This window comes from Coregonus clupeaformis, chromosome 29, assembly GCF_020615455.1.
Source record: "Coregonus clupeaformis isolate EN_2021a chromosome 29, ASM2061545v1, whole genome shotgun sequence".
In the NCBI taxonomy this organism is placed as follows: domain Eukaryota; kingdom Metazoa; phylum Chordata; class Actinopteri; order Salmoniformes; family Salmonidae; genus Coregonus; species Coregonus clupeaformis.
This window is the reverse complement of record NC_059220.1, coordinates 58,717,850-58,743,030: the sequence shown is the minus strand read 5'-3', so window position 1 is coordinate 58,743,030 and position 25,181 is coordinate 58,717,850. Positions and strand designations below refer to the sequence as shown.

The window sequence follows — 25,181 nt, the reverse complement described above, 5'->3', positions numbered from 1 at the left end:
CAGTTTGTGCAGAAATTCTTCAGTTGTGCAAACCCACAGTTTCATCAGCTGTCCGGGTGGCTGGTCTCAGATGATCCCGCAGGTGAAGAAGCTGGATGTGGAGGTCCTGGGCTGGCGTGGTTACACATGGTCTGTGAGGCCTGTTGGACGTACTGCCAAATTCTCTAAAATGACGTTGGAGGTGGCCTGGTAGAGAAATTAACATTAAATTATCTGGAAACAGCTCTGGTGGACATTCCTGCAGTCAGCATGTCAATTGCACGCTCTCTCAAAACTTGAGGCATTTGTGGCCTTTTGTTGTGTGACAAAACTGCACATTTTAGGGTGGCCTTTTATTGTCCCCAGCACAAGGTGCACCTGTGTAATGATCATGCTGTTTAATCAGCTTCTTGATATGCCACACCTGTCAGGTGGATGGATTATCTTGGTAAAGGAGAAATGCTCACTATTAGGGATGTAAATACATTTTTGCACAACATTTAAGATAAATAAGCTTTTTGTGCATATGGAACATTTCTCTGATCTTTGATTACAGCTCATAAAACATAGGACCAACACTTTACATGTTGTGGTTATATTTTTGTTCAATATATATTGTTTGGCTACCTAATGCTTTCACTCACTCACACTGTGTGTTTGTGTGTGTGCGTTCGTTCGTTCGTTCGTTCGAGCAAGTGTGTGAGTATGAGGATCATGTGCAGACAGACAGAGCTCTGTTTATCTGCAGGAATCAATGCTGCTAATTATCGACCTGCCCACAATTTGATGTGTGCAGGTCAATGGAGTGGGCTTCTGACGGCCAAGTCTCTGCGCTCTCTCTCTCATCTCCCCCCCTCTCTCTCTCTCTCTCTCACTGCGCCCTCTCTCCCTGCACCCTCTCTCCATGCACCCTCTCCCTACGCCCTCTCCCTCTCTCCCTGCGCCCTCTCCCTGTGCCCTCTCCCTCTCTCCCTGCACCCTCTCTCTTCCTCCTCTCCCTCTCCCTTCTCTCCCTCCTTTCTCTCCCTCTCCCTCCTCTCCCTCCGCCCTCTCCCTTCACCCTCTCCTTGCGTCCTCTCCCTGCGCCCTCTCCCTCTTCTCCCTGTTCTCCCTCCGCCTCCTCTCCCTGCCCCCCCCACACCCTCTAAATATCCCAGCAGATGGTGTTTGTCTCCAGAGGAGAAATCTGCTCCCTCACACAGAGGAAATACTCTGTCCTTGAGTACATAATGAGAGCCCTCTCCCCCTCTCCCCCTCTACATCTCTCGCTCACTCTAAACCTCACCCCATCTGTTCATAATTTAGTACAAAACTCAAAACAGATAATCAAAAAGGCAGTTGTTTCAAAACTCTAAACACATTTTCAATTGACTAAGTACAACACAAAATGTATAAAAGCTTAGATATTAATTTAGAATCCTCTAAATGTAATGAGATCTACAAGGACATTTTATTGATCTGCCAGTATTTTCATTTAGAGATTCCGGTAAACTCTTTGATGTTTCCTTTCATGTGTCCTACCAATTATTATTGGATTATTCACCTTGGCAACCACTTGTTAGTATAAAAACAAACTTATTTCTAAGTTAGGTTGGCTTTCGTGGAGATCAGACCGTTTTTATTTGCAGGGATATTTGTGCGTTTTTGACCAAATACCACATGTATACTCTGTTTCATCATTAAACTCCTAGACTGGGCTTCTGTGTCTGTCATCACTCTTTGACCAGAGTGCAGTCCAGTATCCGTTTGCTCCCAGTGGCCTATCCACACATTAGAGAGCACCAGACTCCGTTTTACAAAATCATAGTCACCTTTTCACCAAACTTAATTAGTGTTTTATCTAGAAATACAATTAGTGTTTTATCTAGAAAGTATTTGCCTTTTTATATGATTCTCTTCTCTTTTGTTAAAATATATTACTTAATCCGACTGCTCTTAATTGACGATCACTTAAATGTTTGGTAAACCTACAGATTTTACATGTAAACTGGTTTGTCTACTAGAGATTTTGAGAAATACATTATGAAAATGTATGTCTGTGAAGTAGAAACATAAAAAGTATGATATATACTTGAATGTTAAGGCAGAACAGAGGTAGACAGACAAGTTCTACTGAAATAGCCCAGGACACAAGACAAGACAGAGGGCCTGAGATGGTATCTGACTATCTGTTCTTCTCCACACTGCTTGGTTTGGCTTATGTAACGTTAACAGCCATGTGTTAGTTAGACACAAAAAACAGGCCCCCTGTCCCATCGCCATGGGTCTGGGATGAACCCTGCATGGCTCTGCACTATGCACTCTGCACACACAGGCCTTTGATTGTCTCTGCCTCATCATATAACCACTGTGTTCAGATAGTCACGCTGCTCTCATAATAACTAGGAGACAGACAGACACTCAGTTCAATGCCCCTGGGGATCCATTCACAGCAGTATACAGTACCCACCTATACTATATTCCACACAATATAAAGTACACACTGTACAAATATTCAATACGTGATTCAACATGTGTGTGCGTGTGTGTGTGTGTGTGTGCATGTGTGTGTGTGTCTCTACAGCTCTTCTTTCACACCTGGCAGTGTGCTGCAAGGCTACATTCTGTCCATTCAGCAGATGAAAGTCCAATCTTCCAGGTGTCATTTATCTTCAAAGTGTAGTTGGAAATTCTTGCATTGGAAATTCAATTCACTTTCTGAATTGCCTGAATTGAAATGGAGTTGAGCCCAAACCCTGCTGCGTTGTGCTGTGCGGTGTTGTGTTATGCTTTGCAGTGCTATGTTATCATTAGCAGGGCTGTATGGCAGTGTAGTGGCAGTGTAGTGGCAGTGGGCCTCAGTGAGCGAGCTGCCTCTCTCAGCTGGCACTCTGTCACTGAGGCCTAATGAGTGGATTAAACCAGCACCTGGTTAGAGGACCAAGATAAGAGCATGCTGAGCTAATGAATATTCATTCAGAGTCAGTCGTACTGTAACTGTACACCACCAGCCAGGGAACCTGTGGAAATACTACATCACACTGACTCAGGCTCCATTCATGGGGTTTTCAGGTGTCATCTGAAGACTACTGAGTCACAGAGACTAGACCATAGAATTGCATATACAATCCTGTAGTAATAGGAACTAATAGGAACCACACACACACACACACACACACTCATCAGGCCTTGTCCCAGCTTGACTTCAATACAGCCTGTCAGATAACATCAGAGACAAGTTGACACTAGAAACAAGGTCTCTTCAGCCACATGGCTATGTGTGTGTTTCCCAGGCTCTGCTTAGACAGGGCGCTAATCACTGGGTCATCATGACTGGGCTCAAACCAGGCCGTGTGCCAGGCACTGCCATTCCCAGCATGCCACACAATCTGATTATACCACAATGAGCCTCAAGCCCACTGGGCAGACTGCCACTGGTCAGTTCACACAGTCACACACAACACCAAGGCCACCCACATGCAATAGGCCCAAAAATGAGGGATTTTATTTTACAGAAGTGCCACTGCCGTGCAAGCCAATGTTTTGATTTATTACTAAAATGTGTCACAGATGTGTTTGTGGATTAACTGGTAAATCAACCGGATGTATTAACCAGACGGTAATAAAAAAAATGGCCTCTAATTTACTTGAGCATCCACTACAAATGTAGGTGAGCACAGCCCAAACAAGATTGCTTGTGCACACAGTGACACACATAGGACTGATCAGAGAATATAGCTCTAAGGATTCTGTCACAAATCTCCTGGGCTGGCTAGTGTAGTCTTTATTTTGGGGCATGTTTGAGGTGTGTAGGTGCTCCTGCCAGGTCCTGATTTTGCAGGTGAATGAGGTGGTTGTGTTTTGGTTTTGGTTTCAGTGCACGTGACTAAACTCCTGTGGTCCCTCTGCAGTGGGCGGCCCACTTGGCTCTGGGCACCTGGCAGGCTGATCTGGATCTGTGTCTCAGAGGAGTCTGACCCAGTTAGGGGCTTTAATCCTGGCACACTCCCAGTCCAGCACCACATACAGCTCAGTAAGTATTACTGTAGTATTACGAGTCCTGCTTGGGTCACACTCTGTGCTGAAACGTCGACATCAAACAGTCTCAACTATATTTTATACAATATGTACCCATAGGGGATATACTTTACCTAGTGTAGCGCTGATCTTCATTATTTCACATGGACAATCCCATCAGCAGTTATGACTAAGGCATGTAGAGAACCACACTGTGGACTAGTAGTGTCGTGCTGAGATGAGGTGTGAGTCTGATTAGATTCCCTCTAAGCTGTAATCCTGTCCTCCTGTATGTTTGTCTGTCTGTGTCATTGAACACTCAGGTGTTCCCTGGCCAGTGGCCATTACCTAGCAGATCTAATAGGGTTACTGGATTCCACACTGCTAGGAACACAAGGAATTACTCTGCCCTCACTCACCTCTTCTACTGTCTCTCAGTGTTCTGTTAGGGTGTTAATGGCACAGCACCATAACACTTTCCACATGTGTGTGAGGATGTCATGGTGTTTTCACAATAACAGTCAATTTTCTTAGCAATGAGGTCAGGTGAATAAGGTGCAGCCAGGTGTTCATACAGTTGAAGTCGGAAGTTTACATACACTTAGGTTGGAGTCATTAAAACTCGTTTTTTCAACCACTCCACAAATTTCTTGTTAACAAACTATAGTTTTGGCAAGTCGGTTAGATCATCTACTTTGTGCATGACACAAGTAATTTTTCCAACAATTGTTTACAGACAGATTATTTCACTTATAATTCACTGTATCACAATTCCAGTGGGTCAGAAGTTACATACACTAAGTTGACTGTGCCTTTAAACAGCTTGGAAAATTCCAGAAAATGATGTCATAGTTTTAGAAGCTTCTGATAGGCTAATTGACATAATTTGAGTCAATTGGAGGTGTACCTGTGGATGTATTTCAAGGCCTACCTTCAAACTCAGTGCCTCTTTGCTTGACATCATGGAAAAATCAAAAGAAATCAGCCAAGACCTCAGAAAAAAAATGGTAGACCTCCACAAGTCTGGTTCATCCTTGGGAGCAATTTCCAAACGCCTGAAGCTACCACGTTCATCTGTACAAACAATAGTAAGCAAGTATAAACACCATGGGACCACGCAGCCGTCATACCGCTCAGGAAGGAGACGCGTTCTGTCTCCTAGAGATGAATGTACTTTGGTGCGAAAAGTACAACTCAATCCCAGAACAACAGCAAAGGACCTTGTGAAGATGCTGGAGGAAACAGGTACAACAGTATCTATATCCACAGTAAAACAAGTCCTATATCGACATAACCTGAAAGGCCGCTCAGCAAGGAAGAAGCCACTGCTCCAAAACCGCCATAAAAAAGCCAGACTACGGTTTGCAACTGCACATGGGGACAAAGATCGTACTTTTTGGAGAAATGTCCTCTGGTCTGATGAAACAAAAATAGAACTGTTTGGCCATAATGACCATCGTTATATTTGGAGGAAAAAGGGGGGCTTGCAAGCCGAAGAACACCATCCCAACCATGAAGCACGGGGGTGGCAGCATCATGCTGTGGGGTTGCTTTGCTGCAGGAGGGACTGGTGCACTTCACAAAATAGATGGCATCATGAGGAAGGAAAATTATGTGGATACATTGAAGCAACATCTCAAGGAAGTTAAAGCTTGGTCGCAAATGGTTCTTCCAAATGGACAATGACCCCAAGCACACTACCAAAGTTGTGGCAAAATGGCTTAAGGACAACAAAGTCAAGGTATTGTAGTGGCCATCACAAAGCCCTGACCTCAATCCTACAGAAAATGTGTGGGCAGAACTGAAAAGGCGTGTGCGAGCAAGGAGGCCTACAAACCTGACTCAGTTACACCAGCTCTGTCAGGAGGAATGGGCCAAAATTCACCCAACTTATTGTGGGAAGCTTGTGGAAGGCTACCCGAAACATTTGACCCAAGTTAAACAATTTAAAGGCAATGCTACCAAATACTAATTGAGTGTATGCAATCTTCTGACCCACAGGGAGGGAATGTGATGAAAGAAATAAAAGCTGAAATAAATCATTCTCTCTACTATTATTCTGACATTTCACGTTCTTAAAATAAAGTGGTGATCCTAACTGACCTAAGACAGGGAATTTTTACTAGAATTAAATGTCAGGAATTGTGAAAAACTGAGTATAAATGTATTTGGCTAAGGTGTATGTAAACTTCTGACTTCAACTGTATCTTCATAGTTCATTCACTCTCCCTGCACTACTCTCCATTTAATTTAATTTGATTAATTTAATTTGATTTAATTTTTTGATTTGACTTCATTGAAGAAAAGCCTATATACAACCCTGTCTGTCTGCGGTAAACAGACCAGATTAAAAACAACATCAGTGTGCGGACACTGAACTGTGAGTGGCAACCCACAATCCTCCTATCCTGACACAGAGACAACTATATACCTGGCTCTGGGCTTTAAGCCATGCATGTACACAGCTTCACTGTCCCTGGCCTGGATTAAAGCCTTGCGAGGATTGCTACAACCACGCCGCCTATCCATGCGCAAATTACATTTCCATTCCAGATTCTCTGCAGCCCAGAGAGTACTCCATCTGTTCACATTTGTGTGTGTGTGTGTTAATGTGAATGTGAATGTGTGTGTGTGTGTGTGTGTGTGTGTGTGTGTGTGTGTGTGTGTGTGTGTGTGTGTGTGTGTGTGTGTGTAGAAAGTCTACAGCCCCTTTAACTTTTTTTCACATTTTGTTGCCTTAAAATCTAAATAGGGATTCAATTAATATATACTTGTGTTGGGTGAGCTAGAGGTATTCCTGCATCACTGACAGACCCACAGACAGTACCACAGATAAACCCATGTTCATCTCTCCAGCTTTATCTTGGTCTCAGAGGATTTGTGGTAATTCTGTGTAGCTCCCTGGGTTCACGTCTTGGTTTTTGCCCTAGCTCTACACAGCTGATTAAAATAACCAACTCATCATCAAGCTTTGATAATTTGAATCCGCTTTGTAGTGCTAGGGCAAAAACCAAAACCAAAATGTCCCAGGACCGAGTTTGGGAAACCCTGGCTTAGAAGGACCTGAATGTGGTCTTATGGACAGAATAAAGACATCTGTGAATAGTTTATTTGTCTGTAAAATGGGTCACACGCAGACATTTTTTCTATGGAGAATTATATGGAACTGTCTTTTCACATATATCTTTCTCTCATCTCTTGAGCCTTATGATAGAAACAGCCAGCCAGCAAGCCATCCATCCATCCAGCAAGCCAGACAGACAGACAGTTAACCAGCCAGACAACCAGATGGACAGACAGACCCCCTGCTCATCCAGACACCCACTGTCCAGGTCACCCATGTGTCTTACCTACAGCCGGAGCGTCATACTCATCCCCCAGCAGGATCTCTGGGGCGGAGTAAGCCAGCGAGCCACAGCTGGTCATAAGCATGGTCCCGGGCTTGAAGAGGTTGCTGAAGCCAAAGTCGGTCAGCTTGACTGTTCCCTGCTGCCTGAAGAAAACCACATTCTCTGGCTTGAGGTCTCGGTGCACCACGTGGAGCTGGTGACAGTAGGAGATGGACCGGACGATCTGGGCGAAGTGAACTTTAGCCGTGTCCTCGGCCACGCCACCCTCATGACGCAGGATGTAGTCATACATGTCCCCTCCGTCGCCCAGCTCCAGGATAAGGTAGAGCTTGGTGGCGGTGTCGATGACCTCATAGAGCCGCACCACGTTGGGGTGCTGCACCAGCTTCATACAGCGCACCTCCTGCAGCAGGTGGCCTGTCGCCATGGCGTCCAGTTTGGTCTTGTCAATCACCTTGACCGCCACCAGCTGGCCTGTGAAGACGTGGCGGGCCAGCTTGACCACGGCGAAGTGGCCTTTCCCCAGCGTGCGATCCAGGTCGTAGAGGCCGGCGATCTTGCCCTCGTAGCCACTCTTGGAAGCAGCCATATCTGGGTGGAGCGGGGCGAGGGCGGGGTGAGGGGAGTGGTGTGTTGGTGCTGGAGACAGTCTCAGTCTGGATGAGGGGTCTCGGTATGAAGAGAGGGAGGGCTGGGCTGGAGGCTCTCTCTACTGATGCATTACCTGGACAAACAGAGCGATGGGAAACACAGTCAGTACTTCATATCAAACAAGATGGAGGAGGGGTTTTATTGTCCAGATTGGTATGGGAGATGTGGTGTTTGAAATACTATAAAAATCACTATGATCCTAACAACATCACAATGTACTGCAATTTCTTCAGCCCTGCAGTCTGTTGCAGGCAGCTATGTTCCTTATTAAAGTTTGATTGCTCAGATCAGTGGTACAGACAGTGCTCAGTGGGTGGTCTGCCAAAATAAAGGCTCCACTGACAGATTTACCATTTAACATTACAGTACTGCTATGGTGACAACACACATTAAACAACTTTCATGAAGCAATTCATTGTATAGGCCTTATGCCTACAGATCTCACATACGGGCAATTCTACACCAGCGAAAAACATTTTTGGTATCTCAGATTATTCTGATATATAAACTTAATTTAAGTTTTTGTCATTTAGCAGATGCTCTTATCCAGAGCGACTTACAGTAGTGAATCCATACATTTATGTACTGGTCCCCCATGGGAATCAAACCCACAACGTTGCCATTGCAAGCGCCATGCTCTACCAACTGAGCTACACGGGAGGAAGGATGTTTGAAATGCTTTTACATTTGTATCACAAACAATCATTTTTGGGGGGTATTGCCATGTTAGGCCCTTCTTAGACCTACTGTACACAGTGCATTCGGAAGGTATTCAGACCCCTTGACTTTTTCCACATTTTGTTATGTTACAGCCTTATTCTAAAATGGATTAAAAAACAAAAAAACATAAATCTACATTTACATTTTAGTCATTTAGCAGACGCTCTTATCCAGAGCGACTTATAGTTAGTGAGTGCATACGTTTTTCATACACACTCTACACACAACAGGTTTTTAGAATTTTTTGCAAATGTATTAAATATAAAAAACTGAAACCGAGACAGGATTGTGTTGAGGCACAGATCTGGGGAAGGGTACCAAAATTGTTCTGCAGCATTGAAGGTCCCCAAGAACACAGTGGCCTCCATCATTCTTAGATGGAAGAAGTTTGGAACCACCAACACTCTTCCTAGAGCTGGCCGCCCGGCCAAACTGAGCAATTGGGGGAGAAGGGCTTTGGTCAGGGAGGTGACCAAGAACCCGATGTTCCTCTGTGGAGATGGGAGAACCTTCCAGAAGGACAACCATCTCTGCAGCACTCCACCAATCAGGCCTTTATGGTAGAGTGGCCAGACGGAAGCCACTCCTCAGTAAAAGGCACATGACAGCCTGCTTGGAGTCTGCCAAAAGGCACCTAAAGGACTCTCAGACCATGAGAAACAAGAATCTCTGGTGTGAAGAAACCAAGATTGAACTCTTTGGCCTGAATGCCAAGCATCACGTCTGGAGGAAACCAGGCACTATCCCTACGGTGAAGCATGGTGGTGGCATCATCATGCTGTGGGGATGTTTTTCAGTGGCAGGGACTGGGAGACTAGTCAGGATCGAGGGAAAGTTAATAATAATAATAATATGCCATTTAGCAGAAAGTTGAACGGAGCAAAGTACAGAGAGATCCTTGATGAAAACCTGCTCCAGAGTGCTCAGGACCTCAGACTGGGGCGAAGGTTCACCTTCCAACAGGACAACGACCCTAAGCACAAAGCCAAGACAACGCAGGAGTGGCTTCAGGACAAGTCTCTGAATGTCCTTGAGTGGCCCAGCCAGAGCCCGGACTTGAACCTGATCGAACATCTCTGGAGAGACCTGAAAATAGCTGTGCAGCGACGCTCCCCATCTAACCTGACAGAGCTTGAGAGGATCTGCAGAGAACAATGGGAGAAACTCCCTAAATAAAGGTGTGCCAAGCTTGTAGCATCATACCCAAGAAGACTCAAGGCTGTAATCGCTGCCAAAGGTGCTTCAACAAAGTACTGAGTAAAGGGTCTGAATATTTCCGTTTTTTATTTGTAATAGATTTGCAAACATTTCTAAAAACCCGTTTTTGCTTTGTCATTATGGGCTATTGTGTGTAGATTGATGAGGCAAAAAAATAATTGTATCTATTTTAGAATAAGGCTGTAACGTAACAAAATGTAGAAAAGTGAAGGGGTCTGAAAACTTTCCGAATGCACTGTATATGCCTCCTGTAAGACCATATGATCTGTGAACAATACATGATACAGAAAACATATTGGTGTCATTATACTCTTTATAGTGTTCTCTCAAATATGGAGCATGTCTAGATTCTGAAATATAAAATGTTCACATTCATTTATTCAACATTAACAATATTAATATTGATATTTCAAAACTACCTTTTTTGATTTTGCTTATTTTAGACATATTGTCTGTAACAACATACTCTTCAAATTAGGGTTGTCACGATACCAGTATCGCGATACTACAATAACAGATTTTCCACTAATTAGACTTAAATTTATCCCCATTGAGACTGTGTCTGTGCCTCGATCTAGGTTGGGCAAAACTAAAAATGGTGGTGTTCGCTTTAGCAATCTCACTGGAATAAAGACCTCCTCCATTCCTGTCATTATTGAAAGAGATTGTGATATCGCACATCTCAAAATAGGGCTACTTAATGTTAGATCCCTCACTTCCAAGGCAGTCATAGTCAATGAACTAATCACTGATCATAACCTTGATGTGATTGGCCTGACTGAAACATGGCTCAAGCCTGATGAATATACTGTGTAAAATTAGGCCTCTCCACCTGGTTACACTATTGACCATATCCCCCACGCATCCCACAAAGGCGAAGGTGTTGCTAACATTTACGACAGCAAAAAAAAAATACAAGGAGTGCGTTTTTGTGTTTTGAGCTTCTAGTCATGAAATCTATGCAGCCTACTCAATCACTTTTTAAAGCTACTGTTTACAGGCCTCCTGGCCATATACAGCGTTCCTCAGTGAGTTCCCAGAATTCCTATCGGACCTTGTAGTCATGGCAGATAATATTCACATTTTTGGTGACTTCAATATTCACATGGAAAAGTCCACAGACCCACTCCAAAAGGCTTTCGGAGCCATCATCGACTCAGTGGGTTTTGTCCAACATGTCTCCGTACCTACGCATTGCCACAGTCATACCCTGAATCTAGTTTTGTCCAGTGGAATAAATATTGTGGATCTAAATGTTTTTCCTCATAATCCTGGACTATCGGACCACCATCTTATTATGTTTGCAATCGCAACAAATAATCTGTTTAGACTCCAAACCAGGATTATCAAAAGTACATTTAACCTTGCGTAATACCCTAGATGCAGTCACACCCCTAAAAACAACAAAATATTTGTCACAAGAAATTAGCTCCCTGGTATACAGAAAATACCCGAGCCCTGAAGCAAGCTTCCAGAAAATTGGAACGGAAATGGCGCTCCACCAAATTGGAAGACTTCCGACTATCTTGGAAAGACAGTACCGTGCAATATCGAAGAGCCCTCACTACTGCTCGATCAGCCTATTTTTCGAACCTAATTGAGGAGAATAAGAACAATCCTAAATGTATTTTTGATAATGTCGCAAAGCGAACTAAAAAGCAGTATTCCCCAACAGAGGATGGCTTTCACTTCAGCAGTGATGAATTCATGAACTTCTTAGACGAAAAGATCATGATCACTAGAAAGCAAATTACAGACTCCTCTTTGAGTCTGCGTATTTCTCCAATGCTCAGTTGTCCTGAGTCTGCACATAACTGCCAGGACCTAGGATCAATGAAGACACTCAAGTTTTTTAATCATGTATCTCTTGACACATTCACGAAAATAGTCATGGCCTCTAAACCTTCCAGCTGCATACTGGACCCTATTCCAACTAAACTACTGAAATAACTACTTCATGTGCTTGGCCCTCCTATGTTGAACATAATAAATGGCTCCCTATCCTCCGGATGTGTACCAAACTCACTAAAAGTTGGCAGTAATAAAGCCTCTCTTGAAAAAGCCAAATCTTGACCCGGAAAATGTAAAACAAATATTGGCCTATGTCAAATCTCCCATTCCTCTCAAAGAAAATGTGAAAGCTGTTGCGCAGCAACTCACTGCCTTCCTGAAGACAAAACATTTATACAAAACACTTCAGTCTGGTTTTAGACCCCATCATAGTACTGAGACTGCACTCGTGAAGGTGGTAAATTACCTTTTAATGGCTTCAGACCAAGGCTCTGCATCTTTCCTCGTGCTCCTAGACCTTAGCGCCACTTTTGACACCATCGATCACCACATTCTTTTGGAGAGATTGGAAACCCTAAATGGTCAATGCGGACAAGTTCTTACCTGGTTTAGATATTATCGGTCGTAAAGATATGTTTGTCTTTGTGGATGGTTTGTCCTCTGGTGTTCCTTAATGTTTCATTTTAGGACCACTATTGTTTTCACTATATATTCTACCTCTTGATGATGTCATTTGGAAACACAATGTCAACTTTCACTGCTATGCGGATGACACACAGCTGTACATTTCGATGAAACATGGTGAAGCCCCAAAATTGCCTACCCTGGAAGCCTGTGTTTCAGACATAAGGATGTGGATGGAGGCAAATGTTTTAATTTTAAACTCGGACAAAACAGAGATGCTAGTTCTTGGTCCCAAGAAACAAAGAGATCTGCTGTTTGATCTGACAATTAATCTTGATGGTTGTACAGTCGTCTCAAATAAAACTGTGAAGGACCTTGCCTTTCCCCTGGACCCTGATCTCTCTTTTGATGATGATATCAAGAATATTTCAAGGGCAGCTTTTTTCCATCTTCGTAACATTATGCAGAAAAGCTAATCCATACTTTTGTCACTTCTAGATTAGACTACTGCAATGCTCTACTCTCGGGATACCCGGGTAAAGCACTTCAGTTAGTGCTAAATACGGCTGCTAGAATCTTGACTAGTACCAAAGAATTTGATCATATTACTCCAGTGCTAGCCTCGCTACACTGGCTTCCTGTTAAGGCTAGGGCTGATTTCAAGGTAGATGCTAATCTACAAAGCATTACATGGACTTGCTCCTACCTATCTCTCCGATTTGGTCCTGCCGTACATACAGTGCATTCGGAAAGTATTCAGACACCTTGACATTTTTTATTCAGACACCTTGATTTGTTACGTTACAGCCTATTTTAAACTTGATGAAATTGTTTTTTTTCCCCTCAACACTCTACACACAATACCCCATAATGACAAAGCAAAAACAGGTTTGTAGACATTTTTGCAAATTTATAAAATAAAAAAAACGGAAATATCAAATACATTAGTATTCAGACCCTTTACTCGGTACTTTGTTGAAGCACCTTTGGCAGCGATTACAGCCATGAGTCTTCTTGGGTATGACGCTACAAGATTGGCACACCTTTATTTCGGAGTCTGTCTCATTCTTCTCTGTAGATCCTCTCAATCTATGTCAGGTTGGTGTGGAGCGTCGCTGCATAGCTATTTTCAGGTCTCTCCAGAGATGTTAGATCGGGTTCAAGCCCGGGCTCTGGCTGGGCCACTCAAGGACATTCAGAGACTTGTCCCGAAGCCACTCCTGCGTTGTCTTGGCTTTATGCTTAGGGTCGTTGTCCTGTTGGAAGGTGAACCTTCGCCACAAGTCTGAGGTCCTGAGTGCTCTGGAGCAGGTTTTCATCAAGGATCTCTCTGTACCTTGCTTCATTCATCTTTCCCTCGATCCTGACTAGTCTCCCAGTCCCGGCCGCTGAAAAACTTCCCCACAGCATGATGCTGCCACCACCATGCTTCACCGTAGGGATAGTGCCAGGTTTCCTCCAGACATGACGCTTGGCATTCAGGCCAAAGAGTTCAATCTTGGTTTCATCAGACCAGAGAATCTTGTTTCTCATGGTCTGAGAGTCCTTTAGGTGCCTTTTGGCAGACTCCAAGCAGGCTGTCATGTGCCTTTTACTGAGGAGTGGCTTCCGTCTGGCCACTCTACCATAAAGGCCTGATTGGTCGAGTGCTGCAGAGATGGTTGTCCTTCTGGAAGGTTCTCCCATCTCCACAGAGGAACTCTGGAGCTCTGTCAGGGTGACCATTGGGTTCTTGGTCACCTCCCTGACCAAGGCCCTTGTCCCTCGATTGCTCAGTTTGGCCGGGCGGCCAGCTCTAGGAAGAATCTTGGTGGTTCCAAACTTCTTTAAGAATGATGGAGCCCACTGTGTTCTTGGGGACCTTCAACGCTGCAGAAATGTTTTGGTACCCTTCCCCAGATCTGTGCCTCGACACAATCCTGTCTCGGAGCTCTACGGACAATTCCTTCGACCTCATGGCTTGGTTTTTGCTCTGACATCCACTGTCAACTGTGGGACCTTATATAGACAGGTGTGTGCCTTTCCAAATCATATCCAATCAATTGAATTTACCACAGGTGGACTCCAATCAAGTTTTAGAAACATCTCAAGGATGATCAATGGAAACAGGATGCACCTGAGCTCAATTTCGAGTCTCAAAGCAAAGAGTCTGAATACTTATGTAAATAAGGTATTTCAGTTTTCTTTTCTTTTATACATTTGCAAAAAATAATCTGTTTTTCGCTTTGTCATTATGGGGTATTGTGTGTAGATTGATGAGGATTTGTATTTATTTAAACCATTTTAGAATAAGGCTGTAACGTAACAAAATATGGAAAAGGGGAAGGGGTCTGAATACTTTCCGAATGCACTGTACCTACACGTACGCTACGGTCACAAGACACAGGCCTCCTTATTGTCCCTAGAATTTCTAAGCAAACAGCTGGAGGCAGAGCTTTCTCCTATAGAGCTCCATTTATATGGAATGGTCTGCCTATCCATGTGAGAGACACATACTCGTTCTCGACATTTAAGTATTTCCTGAAGACTCATCTCTTCAGTAGGTCCTATGATTGAGTGTGGTCTGGCCCAGGGGTGCGAAGGTGAATGGCAAGGCACTTGAATGACGAACCACCCTTGCTGTCTCTGCCTAGCCGGCTCCCTTCTCTCCACTGGCATTCTCTTCCTTTGACCCTATTACAGAGGCTGAGTCACTGGCTTACTAGTGCTCTTCAATGCCGTCCCTAGGAAGGGGTGCGTCACGTCATGCTAGGCTTTTGTGCGCTATCCTCGACTTGAGTGGGTTGAGTCACTGAGGTGATCTAAATGTCCGGTCTTGCGCCCCCTCGGGCTCGTGCGGTGGAGAAGATCTTCATGGGCTATAGTCAGCCTTATCTCAGGGTAGTAAATTGGTGCTCTGTTGATATCCCTCTAATGGTGTGGGGGCTGTGCTTTGGCAACGTGGGTGGGGTTATATCCTGCCTGGTTGGCCCTGTCCGGGGGTATCGTCGTACGGGGCCACAGGTGTCCCCAGACCCCGCGTGTCGGGGGCTAGGGTCAATCAGTCTTATCTGGTGTCGTGTGTGAAGTTAAGTGAATCTCTCTCTCTCTCTCTCTCTCTCTCTCTCTCTCTCTCTCTCTCTAACTGACATTTACTATTGAGGTGCTGACCTGTTGCACCCTCTACAACCACTGTGATAATTTTTTTACCCTGCTACGTACTCTTATAATCTCCACCCAGCCCTGCCAGAAGAGGACTGGCCACCCCTCAGAGCCTGGTTCCTCTCTAGGTTTCTTCAGGGGTTCCTGCCTTACCAGGGACTTTTTCCTAGCCATTGTGCTTCTACAGCTGCATTGCTTGCTGTTTGGGGTTTTAGGCTGGGTTTCTGTATAAGCACTTTGTGACATCTGCTAATCTAAAAAGGGCTTTATAAATAAATGTGATTGATTGCTAAAAACGTACTTTATGTAAAATTGTGAGTGCTATAGCTTGCTAAATAAACAAAGGTATCTCGCGATACTGATATCGTGACAACCCTACTTCAAACATGTAACATTTCCAGAGTGGGCTCTGTGGTACTTTAAATGATATGACCCATTTTATCCATAGAAATTGACATTTTAGGTAATTAACCAATCACAGCCCTCCTTTAGGATTGCACATTCAGCAAGTCACCAGCAGAGGGAGTTCCCTTTGAATCCATTTTCCCATTCACTGTGTTGGTTGTGTCCAAAATATTTTCTGGGAATCTCAGATTGTTCTGGCAATTCTCAAATAGAAACTTCATTGGGAGTAAGAATGTTTTTTTGTTGTTGTTTTTTTGTCATTTAGCAGACGCTCTTATCCAGAGCGACTTACAGTTAGTGAGTGCATACATTTGTACCACCATTTTTTTTTTGAAAATCATGATGGAAGTGGGCTATTTTAGGCCCTTTTTAGATCTATACATGCCTCCTTTAAGACCCTATGATCTATGAACAGTATTGCCCATACAATACTAGCAGAATCACCCTTTACAATCTTTAAACTAATTTTAGAAGTCATAGCGGCCATAGTCACTGTTACGAACCCCGTGGCTCTAAACATCTAGGGTGGATGGACATGAGACCCGTAACATAAATTCATGTAAATTATAAGTGTGACATGGAATAGTGAGAACAAATAAGACACAACTACCATGAACTACCGTCAAACACAAAGTGTTTATTTATGAACACACGGTAAGGGTTTGGGAAAAAGGGCTGAGCAGGACCCAAGAAATGAAACAATAGTGTAAAACCCCCTAAACTGATCTAGCCTGCCTAAAGAACCGCTAGGCTACTGCTACCATACAAAAATACAGTGGGTGGTCCGCTCAGGTCTAACTGGTGTTTATAGACAGATTTCGTCCCTACGGGTAATGTACGCCCAAGGGCATCTAGCTTAAACCCCCTTTCCCAAAAAAAAAACACACAAAGCTACTAAACAGGGTAATCATCAACTAGCGAGTACACAACACACAGGACACCACCGTGTCCATACTCACATATGGCAAAAAGTCTCTCTGTCTCAACAAACACAAGTCTGGTTTTTATAAAATGGGATGTGTGATTGAACAAACGAATAACAGGTGGTGCAATTAACAGGAATGTTCACTGATTGGTCCAATCAGCAGACACCTCAACGACCACCAATCAGGAACATACAGGACACCTGTGATTAGGGCAGAAAGAGTAGGAACACACAAAAACACAGGATACCTGTATCCGTAACACTCCCACCCTTAAAAGAGCAAACCAAAATGGTTTGCGACACACGATTATCACAACACCCAAATTCACAAATCATCCTATCGGGATAACAAAAAAAAACCTAGATCATTACACACCGAGACAAAGCATCTGCCAACACATTATCTAACCCCTTTTTGTGGCGGATCTCCAAATTATAATTTTGCACGACAAGTGCCCAACGCATAAGGCGTTGGTTCTGGTTGTACATCCGGTGGAGAAAAACTAAGGGGTTATGGTCAGTATACACTACCACTGGTAATGCACTGGAACCAACATAAACTTCAAAGTACTGCAGAGCTAACAACAAAGCTAGAGCTTCTTGTTCAATGGTGGAATAGTTTGTCTGACATTTGTTAAATTTCCGTGAAAAATAACAGACAGGATGGTCCACTCCACTCTGGTCTTGCTGCAGTAGAACAGCACCAGCACCTCTGGCACTTGCATCTACCTCCAGTTTAAACGGCCGCTCAAAATCTGGCGCAGCAAGAACAGGAGTACTACACAAGAGTGCTTTAGCAGTGTTGAAAGCAGTACAACAATCTTCAGACCATACAAATTTTCTCGCCGGACTGAGCAAATCCGTTTATGGAGCAACTACCGCAGAGAAATTTTTACAGAAACTACGGTAGTAGCCAACCATCCCTAAAAAACGGCGTAGCTCTCTTCTGGTGGTAGGTGCGGGAAATGCGTTTATAGCTGAGACCTTGGCATCTACAGGGCGCACCTGACCATGGCCGACCTGTTTACCAAGATAAGTAACAGTAGCCTTCCCAAACTCGCACTTTGCTAAGTTCAGGGTTAGAGAAGCGGTTGCTAGACGTTCACACACTACCCTTAGAGTGTTAACATGATCAGACCACTCAGTTGAATAAATGACCAGATCATCAAGGTAAGCACTACAATTAGGAACTCCAGCCAATACTGTGTTAACCAGGCGTTGGAAAGTGGCTGGTGCGTTCCGCATCCCAAATGCCATGACAGCATATTGTAGGAAGTGATCTGGGGTCACAAATGCAGAGATGTCGGAGGCACGTGGGGTTAACGGCACCTGCCAGTAACCTTTTAGAAGATCTAATTTGGTTACATAGGTAGCAGCACCAACAGTATCAATACAGTCATCCAGTCTGGGTAACGGGAACGAGTCGGGCACTGTGACAGCATTGACTTTCCGATAGTCCGTACATAATCTGGATGTCCCATCAGGTTTAGGAACCAGAATGCACGGAGAACTCCAAGGACTTGAACTTGGCATAGCCAGGTTATTCTCCAGCAAATAACCGACCTCACCCCTCATTATCTTTCTCTTAGCGACGTTGACACGATAAGGATGTTGCTTGATAGGTGCAGCGTTTCCAACATTAATGTCATGTTCTAACACATTTGTACATGTAGGAACATCATTAAAAAGACATGGAAAGCTGTGTAATAGTCTCACAATATCATCTGACTGTCTGTCCGTTAAATGAATCAGGCTTGACGGGAGAGACAGCAGCATCTCTGAATTGGGCAATCTAGCACACTGCTGCTGAGTATTGCGCAACTCCAAACCATCTCCGTCCACATCATTAACATGACCTCCCACTACAGCCGTAGCAGCAACAGAGACAGCCGCCTCGGCCAGTTTCTCTGGACTGTCTACCTGAGTAACGGGTCTGCTGTGGTATGTCTTCAACATGTTAACGTGGCACACCCGAGATTGGCGTTTTCTATCAGGAGTCTGTATCACATAGTCAGTTTCAGTTAGTTTCTTTTCAATGACATAAGGACCAGCGAAACGTGCTGACAATGACGCTCCTGGCACAGGCAACAACACAAGAACTCGGTCACCTGGCTGCAGTGAACGAGAAACAGCCTGTGTGTCATAGTGTCGTTTCATCCGTTTCTGTGAGGAAGACAGCGCTTCCTTTGCTAGAGCACAGGCAGCATGTAGGCGCTCACGAAAGCGACTAACGTAGTCCAACACATTTTCTTTCACACACAACTCTTGTGACAAAAACTGATCCTTAAGGACTTTCATAGGTCCTCTCATGGTGTGTCCAAACACCAGTTCAGCTGGGCTGAACCCTAGGGATTCCTGTACTGTCTCACGGACAGCAAACAACACTAGAGGAACTCCCTCATCCCAATCTTTCTCAGATTCCAAACAATATTTACGGAGCATAGACTTCAGGGTCTGATGCCAACGTTCAAGCGCACCCTGAGACTCTGGGTGATATGCGCTTGACACACGGTGTGTAACTGACAAGGATTTTAACACTTGTTTGAAAAGTTTAGAAAGGAAATTCGTACCCTGATCAGTTTGTATCACCTTAGGTAATCCAAAAGTTGAGAAGAATTTGATCAACGCTTTACTCACCACCGGAGCAGTAATCCTTCGCAGAGGAATGGCCTCTGGGTACCTGGTGGCCACACACATAATTGTCAACATAAACTGGTTACCAGATTTTGTTTTTGGTAATGGTCCAACACAATCAACCATCACATGTTCGAATGGTTCACCTATGGCCGGTATGGGACAAAGAGGCGCGGGGGAAATAACCTGGTTCGGTTTCCCAACTACTTGACAGGTGTGGCAAGTCCGACAGAACTGAGCCACATCTTGTTTTAAACCAGGCCAAAAGAAATGTCGCAAAACACGATCATAAGTCTTGGTGACTCCCAGATGTCCGGACCACTGGTGATCATGAGCGAGGGATAAAACATTTTGTCGAAAGGCTGTAGGAATCACTATTTGGTAAACAGCATTCCAATCTCCGCCAGCGTCAACATGGGATGTCCATTTACGCATGAGGAGATTACCATCAATGAAGTATGCCATGTTTTTCTTCTTTAGCTCGTCTTTTGAGACAACACTAGAAAAACATTTAGCCAGGCTAATGTCAACCTGTTGGTTAGCGATCAGCTGCTCACGAGTAACTGGTAACTGTATTGCTTCAGCAACAAGTTCCACATCCTTCTTCCTTTCTCTGGGCTGTTGGTCAGACTGCACCAGCTTACCAGAGGTAGCACTCGAACTATCCTCTGGGTCACACTCTCTGAATAGAATCGTGTCTGACAAATCTACCACTTCACCCACTTGTCGTGCTTGAGCACGTGTGACAGCACAAGCGGGGAACACATCTGGATAACCCTGTGCCAGCTCCTCGGAGAGAGACTGGTCACTTTTATCCAATACCTCCAATATGGGTATTACCTTTCCTCCGGCAATATCGTTGCCCATTATAAATGTCACACCTTTTACTGGCAACATAGGACGTACGCCCACTCTGAACAATCCACTGACTAACTCAGAGTGTACGTTCACAAAGTGCAATGGCACTGGGACGAAACCCATTTCAATTCCTTGTACTAACACACTGGAACCACAATATGTATTACTGGACAAGGGCAACACATCAGCTAGTATGAACGACTGCGCCGCACCAGTATCTCTGAGGATTCTAACTGGACGCTGAGACGCTTCGTCATCTGATATAGAAACAAACCCCTCAAAAATGAACGGTTCATAACTGTGATCTGGGACAGGGACTTTCAAACCACATTCACTATGAGGCTTCTGTCTTGATTCCGGCCCTACAACCGCATTTAATCAGCCCAACACCGTTGGCGGCCTGGCGTGCTGAGGCATCCCCGGTTTGCGTTTTAGCAGAAAGCAATCATTAACTATATGTCCCACCTTATGACAATAGAAACAGTGACGCACATCTTTTGGGCGTGCTGGATGTACTGCTGGTCGACTAGGATTAAAAGTTAGCAACTCCGCAGCCCGGCTCTCCGTACGAGCCGAAAACACGCTCTTATGCGTCAACACAAACTCGTCTGCCAATACAGACGCTTCCGACAGTGAGGATACTTTCTGTTCGTTCAGATAAACTACAATGCGTTCCGGTAAACAATTTTTAAACTCCTCTAACAAGATTAACTCCCGTAGAGAGTTAAAATCAGTTACCTTACTTGCACTGTGCCATTTGTCAAACAGATTTCCTTTGTCTCTAGCAAACTCCACATAAGTCTGAGTAGGAGACTTTTTATGAGACCTAAATCTCTGTCGATATGCCTCAGGAACAAGCTCATAGGCACGAAGAACAGTAGCTTTGACCACTTCATAATTCAAACTGTCTTCAAGAGGTAGCGCTGCCAGAACCTCTTGGGCTTTACCTGTTAGCTTACACTGAAGTAATAGGCACCATACCTCGTCGGGCCATTTCAATGCTACCGCTATACGCTCAAACACACTGAAATAGGAATCAACCTCTGACTCCCTAAACACAGGTACCAAGGTGATCTGTCTACTAATATCAAATGTAGCAGACGACACCGCTGGTGAGGCTGGCTCACTAGCAGGCATAGTATGAGCAGAGACTAACCTCGCTGTTTCTGCCTCTAGTTCCATTTTACGCATCTCCAGTTCCATCTTACGCGTCTCCAGTTCTTGATCAAGCCTACGCGTCTCCAGTTCCATCTTACGCGTCTCCTGTTCTGCCTCTAGCTTACGCGTCTCCTGTTCTATCTTACGCGTCTCCTGTTCTGCCTCTAGTTCCATTTTACGCATCTCCAGCTTGTCTTGCCTAATTTGTGCCCGCTCTTCCGCCTCTATTTGGAGCCGTGTCGAGCGGACATCCATCCTGGCATCACTGTCAGTCAGTGGGGAGAGTGGGTCATAACGGGGCAATGTGGCTGGAGCCTTAGCCTCGTCCTCAGACACTGATGGGCTTACAGGAACAGCAACCACATCCCCTACAGGAGCAGCAGATTCAGGCGGCGGTAACTCAAGCACTCGCTCGTTTAACAATATCGCTAACACTACTTCCCCTAACTTCTGCTTTCACTATACCCCTCGGTATGGGTACAGAAAAGTGGTCAGCCAAAGCCTGTAGATCCACTCTACGACAATTCTCAAAAACCTCCCACGTAGGGTTTTCCAAAAATGCCTCCAACTCAAAAGTAGCCATCCTACTAGCAACACGAGCCGTCGACTACTGAACACACACAAAAACAGGTAGTTACAGCTGCTAAGCTCAACACTGAACCAGACACTACTAATTTACATGAGTAGCATGGGATAGATAGGATCCCGGACGAGCCCCCACTTTATGTTACGAACCCCGTGGCTCTAAACATCTAGGGTGGATGGACATGAGACCCGTAACATAAATTCATGTAAATTATAAGTGTGACATGGAATAGTGAGAACAAATAAGACACAACTACCATGAACTACCGTCAAACACAAAGTGTTTATTTATGAACACACGGTAAGGGTTTGGGAAAAAGGGCTGAGCAGGACCCAAGAAATGAAACAATAGTGTAAAACCCCCTAAACTGATCTAGCCTGCCTAAAGAACCGCTAGGCTACTGCTACCATACAAAAATACAGTGGGTGGTCCGCTCAGGTCTAACTGGTGTTTATAGACAGATTTCGTCCTACGGGTAATGTACGCCCAAGGGCATCTAGCTTAAACCCCCCTTTCCCAAAAAAAAACACACAAAGCTACTAAACAGGGTAATCATCAACTAGCGAGTACACAACACACAGGACACCACCGTGTCCATACTCACATATGGCAAAAAGTCTCTCTGTCTCAACAAACACAAGTCTGGTTTTTATAAAATGGGATGTGTGATTGAACAAACGAATAACAGGTGGTGCAATTAACAGGAATGTTCACTGATTGGTCCAATCAGCAGACACCTCAACGACCACCAATCAGGAACATACAGGACACCTGTGATTAGGGCAGAAAGAGTAGGAACACACAAAAACACAGGATACCTGTATCCGTAACAGTCACCATATATCCAATAGAGACATTTAGCTTCAGAACTGTTGCCAAAATTTCCTGGCTGCATTTCATTCTCATTTACAGTTTCTCACACAGGCTGTCCCGCCAATGAACCCACACAGAGGGAGTGCGTGTGTGTACGTTCTTGTACAGTACATAGTGATCTGACTGACAGGTTAGGGAAGTGTTCCTTCCTATAAACAGAAGGGAGTGGAAGCAGGAGGCAGGTGGCCTCATCGACCTCTGTCTAACAAACACAGACAGTTGAACAACATAAACTTGAACTACAAAAAACTACAACAACAAAAAATCATTTTTTTGTAACACCTTACGACATAAAACAATCTCATGGCATCATAAACAACCCAGCACAAACAGTATAAGTACACCTCTGTGCCTCACAAGTTACAACCCACTGGGCAAAAAATGGTGATGACATTGAATCAACGTGGAAAACTGATTGGATTTGCAAAAAGTCATCAACGTAAGGGCATTTCGTAATTTTTTTTCACCCAACTTTTAACCTAATGACATGGTGATATTTTTGTTGATTTCATGTTGAATTCACGTTAGTTAACAACTTAACCAAATGTAAATCAAAACTAGATGTTTAACTGACTTCTGTGACCAGTGTGAACTGTCCAAGAATCCCAGAGGACTGTGGAAGGAAACAGGAAGCGAGGCAGAAAGAACAACAGAACAGGCGTCCCTATAGGTATGGATACACGTAACTGTGAGAGGATAATAGCCAGGACAGGAGAGAGGAAGGGCTAGAATAAACAGAGATAGGTGGGGAAGGACTCAATGGAGAAGGGTGGTAGATACAGACAGGGTTGGACGGGATAAAGGCTATGGATGTTGAGTGCGTTTAGGGAGTTAGTGGCAGGGAGTCAGATAACCGCGATCCTGCAAAAATGGTATGGATCGATATCTGTAATGGGATATTATAATTTGTTTGTGTGGGTGTATCCGCGTGTGTGTGTGCCGCCGCCATGCAAGTGTGTCTGTGTGTGTATGTGTGCGCAAGTGTGTGTGTGTGTGCGCGCGTGTGTGTGCGTGCGCGCGTGTGTGTAACTGAATGGTTAATGTGCCAGAGAAGCAGAAAGGATGGAGAGCAGGCCTTCTCACATGTGTCTGAGTGCCGAGTCCTATGAGGAGCATGTGCAGACAGACAGACACAGAGCTCTGTTTATCTGCACTCTCTCTGTGCTCTCTCTGTCTCTGTGCTCTCTCTCTCTGTGCTCTCTTTCTCTCTGTGCGCAAAAAAAGAAATGTCCCGTATTCAGGACCCTGTCTTTCAAAGATAATTCGTAAAAATCAAAATAACTTCACAGATCTTCATTGTAAAGGGTTTAAACACTGTTTCCCATGCTTGTTGAATGAACCATAAACAATTAATGAACATGCACCTGTGGAACGGTCATTAAGACACTAACAGCTTACAGTCGGTAGGCAATTAAGGTCACAGTTATGAAAATTTAGGACACTAAAGAGGCCTTTCTACTCACTCTGAAAAACACCAAAAGAAAGATGCCTAGGGTCCCTGCTCATCTGCGTGAACGTGCCTTAGGCATGCTGCAAGGAGGCATGAGGACTGCAGATGTGGCCAGGGCAATACATTGTAATGTCCGTACTGTGAGACGCCTAAGACAGCGCTACAGGGAGACAGGACGGACAACTGCTCGTCCTCGCAGTGGCACACCACGTGTAACAACACCTGCACAGGATCGGTACTTCCGAACATCACACCTGCGGGACAGGTACAGGATGGCAACAACAACTGCCCGAGTTACACCAGGAACGCACAATCCCTCCATGAGTGCTCAGATTGTCTGCAATTGGCTGAGAGAGGCTGGACTGAGGGCTTGTAGGCCTGTTGTAAGGCAGGTCCCGTCGCTGGACCACACAGGACTGGCAAAAAGTGCTCTTCACTGACGAGTCGTAGTTGTCTCACCAGGGGTGATGGTCAGATTCGCGTTTATCGTCAAAGGAATGAGCGTTACACCGAGGCCTGTACTCTGGAGCGGGATCGATTTGGAGGTGGAGGGTCCGTCATGGTCTGGGGCGGTGTGTCACAGCATCATCGGACTGAGCTTGTTGTCATTGCAGGCAATCTCAACACTGTGCGTTACAGGGAAGACATCCTCCTCCCTCATGTGGTACCCTTCCTGCAGGCTCATCCTGACATGACCCTCCAGTATGACAATGCCACCAGCCATACTGCTCGTTCTGTATGTGAATTCCTGCAAGACAATAATGTCAGTGTTCTGCCATGGCCAGCGAAGAGCCCAGATCTCAATCACATTGAGCACGTCTG

General features: G+C 44.7%; 1 protein-coding gene across 1 annotated transcript in view; it reads right to left on the bottom strand.

Annotated features, from left to right (window-relative positions):
• The window catches only part of LOC121576728 (SNF-related serine/threonine-protein kinase-like), a 47,979-nt gene that overhangs the window by 9,913 nt on the left and 12,885 nt on the right, over nt 1-25,181 (bottom strand). Inside the window, exon 2 of the mRNA XM_041890120.2 lies at nt 7,326-8,049. Coding sequence (XP_041746054.1) covers nt 7,326-7,914 — 589 coding nt within the window. The 5' untranslated portion in view covers nt 7,915-8,049. The remainder of the gene's footprint in view (nt 1-7,325; nt 8,050-25,181) is intronic.